General features: G+C 35.5%; 1 protein-coding gene across 1 annotated transcript in view; it reads right to left on the minus strand.

Annotated features, from left to right (window-relative positions):
* Positions 1 to 15,203, minus strand: part of GMDS (GDP-mannose 4,6-dehydratase) — a 614,024-nt gene that overhangs the window by 313,789 nt on the left and 285,032 nt on the right. The window contains exon 6 of the mRNA XM_045551568.1: positions 14,507 to 14,611. Within this exon, the coding sequence (XP_045407524.1) occupies positions 14,507 to 14,611 (105 nt within the window). The remainder of the gene's footprint in view (positions 1 to 14,506; positions 14,612 to 15,203) is intronic.

Here is a 15,203-nt window from a genome sequence, read left to right on the forward strand (position 1 = left end):
TCTCTGTCTTATATTTGCTCCCTTTAATACATATTTCCCTGTGTTTGCAGATATAGGAAATGTTCCCTAATGTCTAGCACTTGTGATCAAATGTCCACCGTGAACTTCTGAGCATGCAGTCGTATGGCCGCCCACACAGGGATGCATCAGTACTAAGGTTCCTGGTGACCTACGTTTTGTTTTCCTCTAAGTGCTCCTCTGAGAAATATATTCTTCCTTTAAAAAAAAAAAGTTTATTCCTTTTGTACAAATTAATGACCAGGATCCAAAGAGGTCCCCAGGCCAGGATCAAGCTGTTTCCTGTGCACCTTACCCAGGCTTCTTAAACACTGTGTGGGCACCGGGGCTCCCCTTTTCCAGTGATAAAATCATGCTGCAAATCTACCTATCTCACTGCCAGGAAGCTTTCCTTGTGACCAGGTTGAATTTTCACCTCCTTACTTGCATTCTCTCAAGGGCTAGTTGTCCTGTTTTAGCGCCTTTTAAGAAATCTTAACAGCAGAAACAGAAAGAAAAAAAGACGGCAGAAATAAGCCTTCTGTAATAAAATTTGCTCACTCTGGGAATTTTTTATTCTATTCATCATTAGGGTCTGTCTATGCCAGGAATGTCTATGTAACAATTTCTGGGAATTAAATAGTCAATAAACAACAAAAGCACAGACCATTATTCTTCTAACATTTCATGCTCAATATCAATAAAGTATTAAGTTACTTTATCATATCTTATCCACTTTAATTATCACATACCAAGCTCTGAAAGCTTAACTCTTTAACTTATTCAGGGAACACAAGTCATGTATCCCTTTATTCATTTTCCCTTTTACTATTATTGCATTTTAAATTGCAAGGTGGCACAAACCAAACCCACATCTCTAAGTGACACATTCATAGCAGTGGTGTTAATGACTTTACTTACACTATTTCCTATAATGCTCATAACTGTGACGACTGTGATTATCCCATTTTACAAACAAGAAAACTGAGGGTCCGAGAGATTACAAAACTTGCCAAAAGTTACTCAGCTAGTAAGTGGTGGAACCTGGATGGACTCTAAGTAGTTGAATACTTCTATATCCTTATCTGAACCAATTAAAAGGGAGAACAAAATTCCATAACAAATAGCAAAAAAGAAAATTTTGACTCAAATTACATTTTGAAAAAAACCCCAAAATGTTATCTTGAAAAAATTTCCAATTTATCTTATAATTAATAAAATTTAAATTATAATTATACCTATGTATTTCTTATTAATATAGCCAAAAAATAAAGTTATTTTTCTGGTTTATAATGTTTTTGATACAACTATACATACTTCATGTAAGATTTTCATAGGAATATTAATAAAAGTACATGAATCATTTTAAAAAATATTTGAGGGTTTCATTAATTTTCTAAAGAGTCTCATAGGTTTTCTAAGAGTTTCATAGGTCTTTGGTATTTATCCATAATCCTTTCATTTATCATCATCTTTTTTTGACTTCCCTAACTCAGATGTTAACTGGTTTACCCGGAAAAATCTCTGTAAATGGTTTTCCTGTGATTCTAGCCATCCTTTAATACTACTCACATTTTATCTATTTAAGGACATCTCAGTAACAACTCTAATTCATCTGCAAACATCATTGATAGATTCCTGGCTTTTAGCTCAAGAGCATCTCCAGTTGGCAGGCCCTGTAGCACTCACATTTCTCACTGTCCCCGTGTTACACCAGTAGCCACCAAGTCCCCAAACAGAGCTGCTCCAACAGGGTCTTTCACCTTGGAAGGGGAGGAGCACAGAAACTAATTCTCTGGGACTCAGCAATGAAAATACAAGAAGAGGGAAGACAAGATGAAGGAAAAGGGAGCAAACAAATGTTCCAACCCTACCAGGCACTGGATTAATCTTTTCCAGGTGTGCTCTCCCCTGATACCTTCACAGTGAACTGATAAGAAAGATGATGTGCACTTGCCCCTGTCAGGTGAGCATTATCATCCTCTCCATGTGCAGATGAGGAAACTGAGATCTGAGTAAGTAACTCACCCAAATGCACAGAGCTGGTGAGTGGCCAAGTGCTCTGTGTATACTGCCTGGTTATACTGCAGGGAGCGTGCTGTGTGAGATCAGACAGTCATCAGTTTTGTTTCAAACATAAATGTCACATAAATTATGAAACATTTTAAAGAAAAACCTCAAATTCAATTTTAAAATCCCAAAGTCGCACCACACTAGGTGGGAGGGACTTCATATTGTTTGGTGGTAATAACCACCTCCATTAGACCAAGGATTGCTTCAAACGTCTTTTATGTTTAAGCAATTATACCTCATCTCTCCACAGAGAATAACATGGGGCCAGACAGCTTTGCAGTCGCCAAGTGTTCATGTCATCTGTGAAGTATCATAGTCTACAAATGCAATGGTAAACCAGATGATGTCACTTTGTGCCCCAACCAGAAAGGCCACCCAGAACCTGGTGGGTCCAGGGTTAGTGGCCAACAATCTAACCATTTATGAACAGACAAAATGGTATTGTGTAAAACCTATAATGCTCTACTGAACTCTAACAGAAGATTACCTCATCCCCTCATTTCACAATGGGCAGCTAAAATTTTTTTCAATAAGTTAAAGTTCTGATGCTCACCTAAAAACACCACAAAGCACCTCTGACAGACAAATACAAATAAAATATCAAGCTGTTTGATATTGATTTGCTTGTTTCTTGATACTTCTATAGCAGCATGATTTCAATTTGCTAGTCAGACTAGCAAATGCTAACTTAATAATTTTTCAAAAGATTATTTTTTATATATACATTATATATAATACTTACATAGAGAGAAAGAAGTTTCCTGCCTCTTGTGATTAAATAAAAACAAGTTTCAGTTATTCAGTTTCTATCATGCATACTACTTCCTAAAGCACTAAAATATCTATGAATTCTAATTAATTTTAAAAGAAAATTCTCCTATACAGTAAACCTGTCACACTAATATTACTGTAAGCCTATGCATTGAAAGATAATGAACCAGTTTTAATTGTTGTTACAAAGCTAGACTCTAAAACTTAATCCCAAATGAAAAATTTGTTCCTATTATAACTAATAACAAAAGGCAAACATGTTCATTGAATTGGGAGGTGAGAGATGGCCCCAGACCAACCTCAACTTAGATATGTAGATCAGTGTGTCGCTAAAGTGAGGGTTCGGCCCCCAGTGATTAGAAGAGTCCTGAAATTTCACCTCTGCTCTCTGGGTTTCCCAGAACTGGGTCTGACCTGCAGCAGACAAGAACACCTAAGGGCTAAGAGCTTCACAAGGAGCTATGTAAATCAGAAGGTTTTCCTCCTGTGTTCAGGTAAATGTTTGCGAAAGTTCTTCGAAGAATTTACTGCAAAGTTAAAGCGATATATAAAGAAAAATAAGATCCTATTACAGATGGCATTCATATAGATTCTGTGATAACAATTTGAGGGGTGAAATTCTAAGGAAGGATTTCTCATCCTCACCACTATCAACAATCTGGACTGGATAATTCTTTGTTGGAGAAAGGGAGGGCAGAGTTCTGTGCACTGCAGGATGTTTGGCAGCATCCCTGGCCTCTGTCCACCAGATGCCAGTAGTAGCCCCCTCCTCTGTTACGACAATCAAGAATATTTGCAGACATTGCCACATATCCTCTGGGGGGCAAGTCATTCTCTCCCTACCCTTCATTCCCACACCCCCACTTGAGAACCACTATCCTAGAGCATTAATCTTATCTTTACAGCAACAAATAAAGAACAATCTGTGGAAAAAAATCAAGAGGAAAATTATCCAAAATTTTACTATGAGTCAACTAGTTAATTTTTACATGAATTATAGTTTAAAGATTCTGAAGATTAATTTATGATAATAAATATAGTGAGACATTTTACAAAGTAAAATGCTTGGCACCTAAAAAAAATGCTCAGAACTAAAACTCAAAACCACAAGTTCATGAACCTTAAAATGTCATATTCTCTCAGTCAGGTGAATACTGTGTTTAGACTGATATACATGATTTCTTATGAAGCCCATATTTAGAGGAATATGCTGTATCATCTAAAAATGGCTCCGTATCTAAACAGTGGTAGTACACTATCCATTTGTGGTAGTCTCAAACTGTTAATTACGGGTATATTTAAAGTACTTTATAACTTCTTATTGCCACATGATTTTTAATGTATCTTACATTAGTTCTATTTCTTCTCACTGCCAAATTCTTGATGAAACTCATATTTTTTTCATATCACATTTATATTTTAATTCTATAAAACTAATATTTTATTGTGGTTATTTCTTCTAACCAACAAAAAGGAACATTGCCTTTAACCAATCTATGTATCTTTTGCAAAGATAACAGCAACTGAGCTGTTAAATTTTCAGCTTGTTCACTACCTCACTGCAAAGTCCAATTACCCACTTTGCCTCATAGGGGTTAGTTTGCTCCAGTTCCAACTCTAAAATCCATACATATGTTATTTCCACCATATGAACAATGCTTACTTGACTTCTTCCTCTAGGATTATTTCTAACCTCAGTGCCAGCATTTATTAGGTTTATGACCTGGGACAACTCAATATCATGCTGCTTGAGTTTCTTCACTTATGAAAAAAATGAGATGGAATGATGTTTAAACTCCTATCTGTCTCATAAATTCTGAGGGTATTTTGGTAGAATACACACAAGTGGATGTGAATTGGCTGTGTCCTAGAAGTTCTTTCAAAGAAAGAATAGTATCTGATGGGTTAATATACATTTTTAAAATTAAAAAAGAGAAAAATAAATGTATATATGAATTTAATTTCCACACAGACATAAAGAAATGTTTAGGTTAAACAAGTTAGCCAAAATGTCTCTAAAAGTACCTTTAGAGTATTAAATTACTATGCCAAATGCAATACAAACAACTGATAGGTATAACATTTTTCACTGTTTTGATGATGATGATGATGATGATGATGATGATGATGATGATAACAACCAAACTACTTTGATTCCTCAAATAATAAAAAATACTTCTTGACTAAGAATGAAATATAAAATAGAATGATCATGTGCACCAGCCTCCCGGTGGCACTTACTAGGTTCTTGTCGAATTCTAAGCAGAGCTCCTGGAGGAGGAAGGCAGTGACGGAGTCTTTCCCAAGGCCCCACAATCACAGAGAAGGTCGCACAGTGACACTTGGCAAGAAAAGAGCATCGCCTAGCGGTTAGCAGAACATGGAGGAAGAAAGAAAAGGAGAAAACGTAGAGAAGAAGAGATAATACCCTATCCAGAGCTGAGTAAATATCCCATCCTTAAACACTTAAAAAGGAGAAGAAAAAGAGTGGGAGGAGAATGGAAGGAATGCTCTGTCAACACGGAGCATGATTTCTTACTCAGGCTACAGGTATCCAGGGATGAAGCCAGCCGCTGTAAGTGACTCACCGCTGGTAACCAGCGGCCTGTGAGGTAGGCTCACTAGCCAAACATTACCTCTTCAGTCAGTTCTGGAAGTGGCAGTCACAGTATTACCCAGACTTTCCTAATGACTGAAAGACTAAGATGAGTCAACATGAGAAAATTATCCTCATCGAAAGACTGGAAATCTTCAATTGACTTCCTTTTGCAAAGCCAGTGCCTTTAGGGTGAGAGCCAGGCCTGCCCACATCCAGCAGCAGCGAACTTACTCTTAGCCAGGGCTTTCTCCTCCAGGATGTGGACCCTGGAAAGTCAGAAACCTTAGCTGTAGGCCTCAGCTACTAATTCTACATTCACATTGAAAACTGATGATTCACATTCAAAATAAAAAAAAAAAATAAAAAAGAACCCTGATATTATCTATTTTACCCTTTATTAACAATGGCTACAGTCATCAAAGTCAGGAAATCAAGTTTAATTTAATCATTTTTTAAAATTTCCTGAAAGTAGAATGTATGATGCCCTTTTTTTGTTTCCTCAAATATCATGCAAAATGTTTTAATTTAAAATATACTTACATTAATGTTATTTATAATTTTTAAAGGTCACCAATTTGTATTCATAATACCCCAAAGTACTCTGCCAACATGTTAGGAATTAGGACATAATTAGCAAACTGATTACACTATGCAGGTGATGAAAATAGTTATTCTTGTCATTTTTCTTTTTAATATAATGAACAACCGGAACTAGAAATGTTATTATTGGCTTGGGTAAATAGGTTTGATTTTAATGCTTCCATATGTAGAATAATCTTAAATTTAAAAGTAGATTTTATTACAGATAAAAAAGGTATTTGAAAAAATTCCAATATCCCTATTTATGAGCTATTTTAAAATAATTAAAAATCTCTTAGTATTATTCCCATAGTTGAACTTATATAATTCACATCCCTGTATATCAGTCTTACTATTTAGTTTTTCAAAGAAATTTAACAAGAAAGGTAAGAAAGTTTTGTACATGTCAATTTCCACACAGAAAGTAAATGGTTCTAGATAATAAACAAAACCTTCTTCCCTAAATAGAGAACATATAGGCCGGGCGCGGTAGCTCACGCCTGTAATCCTAGCACTCTGGGAGGCTGAGGTGGGTGGATTGCTCAAGGTCAGGAGTTCAAGACCAGCCTGAGCAAAAGCCAGACCTGTCTCTACTAAAAATAAAAACTAATCGGACAATTAAAAATAGAAAAAATTAGCCGGGCATGGTGGCGCATGCCTGCAGTCCCAGCTACTTGAGAGGCTGAGGCAGGAGGATCCCTAGAGCCCAGGAGTTTGAGGTTGTTGTGAGCTAGGCTGACGCCACAGCACACTAGCGTGGGCAACAGAGTCAGACTCTGTCTCAAAAAAAAAAAAGAGAGAGAACATATAAATCTGCATTTCCAGTAGAAAGGGATCACCATATCCACATTTTTGGCAAAAGGAATACTGGATTTATGTAGATATAAATGTAGAAATACGTAAATTAAACAGCCAGGTACACACAAAATTTCAAGCTTGGGGAAATAAAATGAGAGGAAAAAGTTTTTCAGATACATGTCCAGCTTTGTGCAATTTATTACTGAAATAAAACATTTACAGTCGTCCCCTCTTATCTAAGGAGGATACAGTCCAAGACCTCCTGTACCGAACCTGACTGCCATCAAATCAGAACCCGTTTCTGTCCCTGTTTTCCACCCACACAGATTTAATGCCTTTACCATCTTCTCACACACTGTGGCCATAACTTTTGTAGCGTGAAGTGTGACAGCAAAACTAGTACAAATTTCTTTTTCCTTCTTCACAATTTCATGGATAAAAGATGCATACGATTTTTTTCTTTCCCTATTAAGTTGAGAATGTTCACCTTTCGTTTAAAGAAAATATTTTACAGGTTTTTTTTTTTTTTGCATATCTGAACTGTTAGCATCACTATTGTTGTATGTTGGGGCCCTTAAGTAAAATAAGGGTGACTTCAACACAAGCACTGCAATAGCAGGACAGTCCATCTGATGATGAAGACAGCTACCAAATGACTCACAAAGGGACGGACTCATGAGGTTTCATCAAGCTACTCAGAATGGTGTGAAATTTAAAACCTATGAATTGTTTACTTCTGGAAATTTACATTTAATATTTTCAAACTGAATCTGAACTCAGGGGTTTGAAACTGTAGAAAGCAAAACCTCAGATAAGTAGATAGACTACTATACTCTTTTAATTAAAAAATATACAGTACTGTCATGTGCTGCTTAATGACAGGATAAGTTCGGAGAAATAAATATTTAGGCAATTTCATCACCATGCTAACATCATACTAACACAAACAAGATGATATAGCCAAATACATACAGGCCATATGGTATAGCCTATTGCTCCTAGGATACAAATCTGTACAATGGGTTACTTTACTGAACATTGTAGGCAACTGTAACACAACGCTAAGTAATGACATACCTCAGAGATATTTTGGATTCAGTTTTCAGACCATAGCAATAAAGCAAATATCACTGTAGTCTATTAAGTGTATAATAGCATTATGTTTTAAAACACAATGTACATAATACCTTAAATAAAAAATACTTTATTGCTGAAAAATGCAAATGCTCATCAAAGTTTCCAGTGAGTCATAATCTCTTTGCATAATCTCCTGCCTCCATGTTGATTGCTGCTGACTGGGATGGTGTTTGCTGAAGGTTGTGGTGACTCTGGCAATTTCTTAAAATGAGACAAAAATGAAGTTTGCCATACTAATCGACTCTTCCTTTCATGAAAGATTTCTCTATAGTATGTGATGCTGTTTGATAGCATTTTACCCACAGAACTTTTTTCAATATTGGAGTCAATCCTCTTAAACCCTGCCACAGTTTTACCAACTAAGTTTATGTAATAGTCTAAATCCTTTGTTGTCATTTCAAATTTATTCACAGTATCTTCACCAGGAATGGATTCCATCTCAAGAAACCACTTTCTCTGCTCATCCATAAGAAGCAACTCCTCATACATTCAAGTTTTATAATGAAATTGTGGCAATTCAGTCACATCTTCAGGCTCCACTTCTAATTCTAGTTCTCTTGCTTTTTCTACCACATCTGAAGTTAGTTCCTCCAATGAAGTCTTGAATTCCTCAAAGTTATCCAGGAGGGCTGGAATCAACTTCTTTTAATCTCTTGTTAATACTGATATTTTGATCTCCTCCCATGAATCACAAATGTTCTTAATGGCCTCTAGAATGGTGACTCCCTTCCAGAAAGTTTTCAATTTACTTTGTCCAGATCAGAGAAATCATTATCTATGGCAGCTAACAGTATTATGAAATGTATTTCTTAAGTAATAAGACTGCAAGTTAAAATTATTTCTTGACTTATGGCCTGCTGGATGGATATTGCATTAGAGCAAGGAAAGAACATTCATCTCATATATTTCTATCAGAGCTCTTGAGTAACCAGATGCACTGTCAATGAGCAATAAATATTTTGAAGGCAATCTTTTTCTAAGCAGTAGGGTCTGAACTCTGGGCTTCAAATATTCAGTAACCCATGCTGTAAACAGATACGCTGTCACCCAAGCTTTGCAGTTCCATAGATAAAGCACAGGAAGTGTAGGTTTAGCTTAATTCTTAAGGGCTCTAGAATTTTTAGAATGGTAAATGAGTATAGGGTTTAACTTAAAGTCACCAGCTGCATTAGCTCCTAGTAAGAGAATCAGCCTGTTCTTTGAAGCCAGGCACTGACTTCACCTCTCTAGGTATGAAAGTTCTAGAATGGCAACTTTTTCCAATAGAAGGCTGTTTCATCTACATTGAAAAGCGATTGTTTAATGTAGCCACTTTCATCAATGATCTTAGCCAGATCTTCTGGATAACTTGCTATAGCTTCTCCATCAGAATTTGCTGCTTCACCTTGCACTTTTATGTTCTAGAGACAACTTCTTTCCTTAAACCTCATGAAGCAATCTCTGCTAGCTTCAAGGTTTTCTTCTGCAGCTTCCTCACTTTTCTCAGCTTTTATAGAATTGAAAAGTTAGGGCCTTGCTCTGGATGAGGCTTTGGCTTAAGAGAATTTGTGGCTGGTTTGATCCATCCAGACTGCTCAGACTTTTTGGATATCAGCAATAAAGCTATCTTGCTTTCTTTTTGTTTGTGTGCTCACTAATGTTGCACTTTTAATTTCCTTCAAAAACTCTTCCTTTGCATTTGCAACTTGGCTACTTGTTTGGCACAAGTGGTCTAGCTTTCAGCCTGTCTCAGCTTTCAACATGTCTTCCTCACATACCTTAATCGTTTCTAGCCCTGATTTGCAGTGAGACACGTGCAACTCTTCACTTTCACTTGAACACTGAGAGGCCATTGTAGGGTTATTAATTGGCTTAATTTCAATATTGTTTTGTTTCAAGGACTAGGGAGGCCCGAGAAGAAGGAGAGAAACAGGAGAATGGCTACTCAGTGGAGCAGTCATAATACAGATAACATTTACCGACCACACTCACTGTCCTCTATGGCTGAAGTTTGTGTTACTCAAAACAATTACAACAGTAACATCAATGATCTCTGATCACAGATCACCATAACAGATATAATAATAATGAAAAAGTTTGAAATAGTGTGAGAATTATCAAAACATGACACAAAGACAGGAAGTGAGCACATGCTGTTGGGAAAATGGCATCAACAGACTTTCCCAGGGCACGGTTGTCACAAACCCTCAATTTAAAAAAAGGGGGGGGAGCAATATCTATGAAGTGCAATAAAATGAGGTTATCTGCATTTGTGTATCTAAGCAGACCTAAACTTAGAAAAAGTACAGTAACAATATTGTACTATAATCTTATTGGACCACGATGGAGTCTGTTGTTGACCAAAAGCACTGTTGTGTGGTACATAACTGTCTGTTCTTTCTTTTTAAAAAACTGACTATATAGGAATACAGTCACCTTGTTAATGTCTGTGAAGATCAGCATATAGTACATAATAGTTATTCATAAAACATACATTGATATATACATTTTCATGCCTTATGGACATATAATTCTAAAATTTTAACTATTATTCATTATTTTGTAGTAAATATTACTAAAGTGCCTCCATTTTATAAAAAGCAAGCCTACAGCATGAGTGTATCCACTGTCTTGCATTCAATGATGGCTGGATGGCTGGTAAGGGAAGCAGAGGACAATCATTGAATTATCAGCTTCATTCCCGACATCAGTGATCACTGACTGTTGGTTTGATGCTAATCATAGATACTTAAGGCAGTCAAAAACATCATGAGAAAGAATCCAAGCTCAGGAGCTGTGGTTGCTGGGATGAACCATGCTGCAAATGTGTGGTCAGTTACTAGCTTGTTTGATTCCACACCTCACTGACAATTAGCTTTCCCTTAGAGCACTTGGTCACAGTGCTTGGTCCTTCAGAGGATTTGCCCACTTAAGTAGAGCAGCAGAGGACAACAGAACTCCAACTGGCCAAAACACTTCAGGAATTCTGCTTAAGGGTTGGTTCACTATGGACGCTTTGACTTTAACATTTGTAGGAAATTTTTCTACAAGACTACCTTGCTACCTTGGGAGAAACCCACAATAAACACCTGAAAACTTCTTAAATTTTGAGGGTCTAACTGGCTAAAGCTGAGACCAGCAAATGTTTTCTTAAAGGAAGGCAGGAAATATTTTAGGCTCTGCTGGGTACAGGACTCTACAGTGAGAAAGCAGCCACAGACAATATGTAAAGAAATGAATCTGGTTGTGTTCCAATAAAACTTTATTTACAAACATGGGCTGGTGGGCTGGATTTGGCCCTTGAGTCATAGTTTGGCAATCTCTGTCGAAGCCTATCTTTTTTTTTTTTCTGAGACAGGGTCTAACTTTGTTGCCCGGGCTAGAGTGAGTGCCGTGGCGTCTGCCTAGCTCACAGCAACCTCAAACTCCTGGGCTTAAGCGATCCTACTGCCTCAGCCTCCCAAGTAGCTGGGACTACAGGCATGCGCCACCATGCCCGGCTAATTTTTTTCTATATATATTTTTAGTTGGCCAGATAATTTATTACTATTTTTAGTAGAGATGGGGTCTCGCTTAGGCTGGTCTCAAACTCCTGACCTCGAGCGATCCACCTGCCTTGGCCTCCCAGAGTGCTAGGATTACAGGCGTGAGCCACCACGCCCGGCCTGTCATAGCCTATCTTTACATTAAAAAAATACTTATTCCATGCTTTTTAAAGTCATAAATTCTCATGGAATGTTATTCACACAATCAAAAGGGATCCTGTCAATTATTTTTTGTTAGAGAAAAAGTATATGTCCCCCCCCAAATTGCATCAACTTTGGTTCTACTAACTGGACATTTGTGATCTTATACCTAGGACTAGATTGAGGTGTACTACTGTACCATCTAGAAAAAAAAGTGTCACTTCCCTCTAATAACAGGGCATAAAAGGATTGATGTAATAAATGCTCAACCAATGTAAGAAAATAAACTCACTTAAAGTATCATAACAAATTGTAGGTATACAAACTAAGATTAACTATAAAAATAAGTTTATCTGTTTTTTACTGTATATCAGACTGAATCTTTACTTTATAATACTTTATTAGCTTTAATTACTAATATGCATATCAATGAAATAATATTTATTAAAACTATCTCATAAATTTCTACTGTTCTCTAACTCAGATCACCTAGCTGTCAAAGTTTTTTTGAAACAGGAGATATTCATTCATTCATTCATTCATTTAAAAATATTTACTGAATGATTACTAGCAAATTAGGCACTGTTTTGAAGCTGGAGATTTAAGAATACAACACAGTCCTGCCACTAAGGAATTCTCAGTCTGCCAAAGAAATCTCCCCAGGAAAAAAAAAAAAAAAACAATTAATCTTGGCAAACAACTTTAGTATCAGATAAATTTAATTTAAAAATTAATTTTTAAGTTTCAAGAAATGCTGTAAATATTAGGTATTAGATATAAAAGTATTAAAATCATTTTCACATATACCTCTATATTTTTTCATTATTTGATTATATACAGTAAAAATGGGATATTATTGATTTCCAGATATATAATACAACAAAACAAAATGATGTATACTACAAAGTCAAGTTCTTAAATATTTAACAGAAGCCCTAAGCTAAAGAACAATATGTATAGGATAACCCTCTTTGTACGTCTAAAGATACATGGAACTTTCTCAAGGAATGTTAGCAGTAGGTTTGAGGTTAGTGTTGACAGGATGAGGGAGAGAACTTTTTCTCCTTGTAGTCTCCTCTACTTTTTGATTTTCTTTCAAATGAAGTATTACTTCTAAAATTTTTTTTAAAAGAAAGTGATTAATATCCACAAGGATAAAAAACAGTACACAAATAGAAGACTGGGGAGAGTTATATTTAAATTTATTTTTTACTCTACAACCTAAGAAGGCTTTTCCCTAGACTAACTTGATTCACAACAATTGACTTCTACTTATATTTTTTCCAAGTGGAAAAGCTGAGGGGGGAAGAATACAGAAACCCAAACGGTGTGTATAAACGTGTTTGTGAGTAAAAAGGCAGGGATTACCACTTACTAATATGGATTCTCTGAGCACCCTGCACACCAAGTGCTTCTGGCAAAAACAGCGAAAATCTTCCTTTTCCTTTTCCCCTTATTAAAGGCACCCAGAAACATAAAATTGATTAAAGAAATGTTTCTGGCTGCTCGTTAACTTGTTTTCTTTTCGGGCAACCAAGATGACAGGATAGGTTTTTATGCTTTAAATGTCCATCACGGGAATTTTTAACTTAAGCAATTATAAAATAAAAATGTACTGACATTAAAGATATCTTTATAAACCTGTCACTTTAATGTTTTCTCCTGACTTGTTAGTTTAATTAGGTAGCTACACAGTCACATAAAATTTCATTGAAAAAGTTATAAGCATTATTAGTTGGGCATGAAAGAACTTATAACATTAGACTTCTCACTTGTTCTCAGACTGAAAGATTAAATGATAGTGAAATTTAATAAAACTTCTTGGGAAATTATACAGATAATTTTTACTTGGGAAAGAGTGTGCCTGCTTTGTAATGGGTTCTCATGCTTCAGTAAACCAGAAGTAATAACAGGAGTATACATTTTGTCATTTAGAACCTAACACTGGGAACAGGAGAGCTATCACATTGCTTCAGTCCCATCAACAACTATGAAAAGGCAACAAGCCAATGCAAACAAATATGGTTTTCAAAAAAAACCTGATAATGCTTCTAAATATAAGAACTGATTTCAGGGAAGAGCGGGGACAGGGAGAGTTGGTTAAAGAATACAAAATTACAGCTGGATAGAAGGAATAAATTCTAGTGCTCTACAGCACTGTATGGTGACTTATAGTGAACAATAATTTATTATAGATTTTCAATTATCTAGAAGAGAGAATTCTGAATGCTCCTAACACAAACAAGTAATAAATATTTGAGGTGATGAATATGCTAATTACTCTGACTTGATCACCATACATTGTATGTATCAAAACATCACTATGTACCCCATAAAGATGTATAATTATTATGTGACAATTTTTAAAAATTAAAAAAAAATAAAATGATTTCACATTTATTTTAAAATACACTCAAGATGCACAGTAATTTCTAGGTGTCTGTTTAATAGAATATAAAGAAAAAATATTGAATATCCGACTGATTCCAAGTAAAAAATAATACAGATTCTACAAATTTAGTCTATGTGATTAGAAGTAACTTCCAGAACCAACCATTAGTTTACTACTTATTCCTTTGTGTTCATATGGAAGCTTCCTAATACTTAAGTTGAAAATATGCTTGATAAGTCTTACTAATGAAAATGGTAAAACTGGAACACTATTTCAGTTCTACATGTTGAATTAAAAACCCCCACAAATTTAAAATAAAATTTAAAAATTAAGGCTGGATTTACATTTCTTCATTTACAACTTCTGACATTCATAATAGAAACCGTATGTAAAATTTTTTGCAGGCTCTATAGTATACATACCGAACAAACATACAACTTTTTGTTGTTAGTGTTAAAGTCTGACATTCTCTTTTCAATTAGTGTATTTACTAACCTCTTCTGGGACTCTCATGATTGAAGAGAATGCCATTCACTGCGAAGAGATTATATGCCTCACGGAAGTTTACCACAATCCAATAGGCATAGAGTTTTGCTGCCCCTGTTGGAATAATTTTTAAAAAGCAATGGAGTTTACTATAAAAGACAGTGATTTTTCACTCACCTTAAACAATAACAACTCACCAAAATTATATTTGCAATGTATCAAAATAGAAAAAAATACATCAAAAGCAAAAAACAAAATAAAGATTCTTTTGCCAGTTAATCCGATTCACCAGAAAAATATCTAAGAATTTCTTACTTTTGTAATGCCCATAGTGCATTCTTTCACAATCTAACTGATTCAACTAATATGCACTATATCAAGCTGACTTTTCTTATGTCTTATTCCCTTTTTTAAGAATTAGAAAGTAAAAAATTGGGGAGCTTAACAGTCAAACTGCTTGGAAATTTTATCACTGAAGTCTTCCATGAACATATTCTTTACAAATACATTACATGCAATAGTCTCTTTGTTTTTTTTTAAAGGTTTGTACTCAGGGAAACTTTTATCAGGGAAATAAAAAACATGAAACCTTATCACTTCAACACAATCTCACAATAGTTCAGGAAAAGAATCATGTTAGGTCTAATTTTCCTTTTAAAGTGATCTGTATGGAAGGGTTGAATGAACACGGATTGGTGAAGTGAGG

Source organism: Lemur catta, chromosome 5 (genome assembly GCF_020740605.2).
Source record: "Lemur catta isolate mLemCat1 chromosome 5, mLemCat1.pri, whole genome shotgun sequence".
NCBI lineage: Eukaryota > Metazoa > Chordata > Mammalia > Primates > Lemuridae > Lemur > Lemur catta.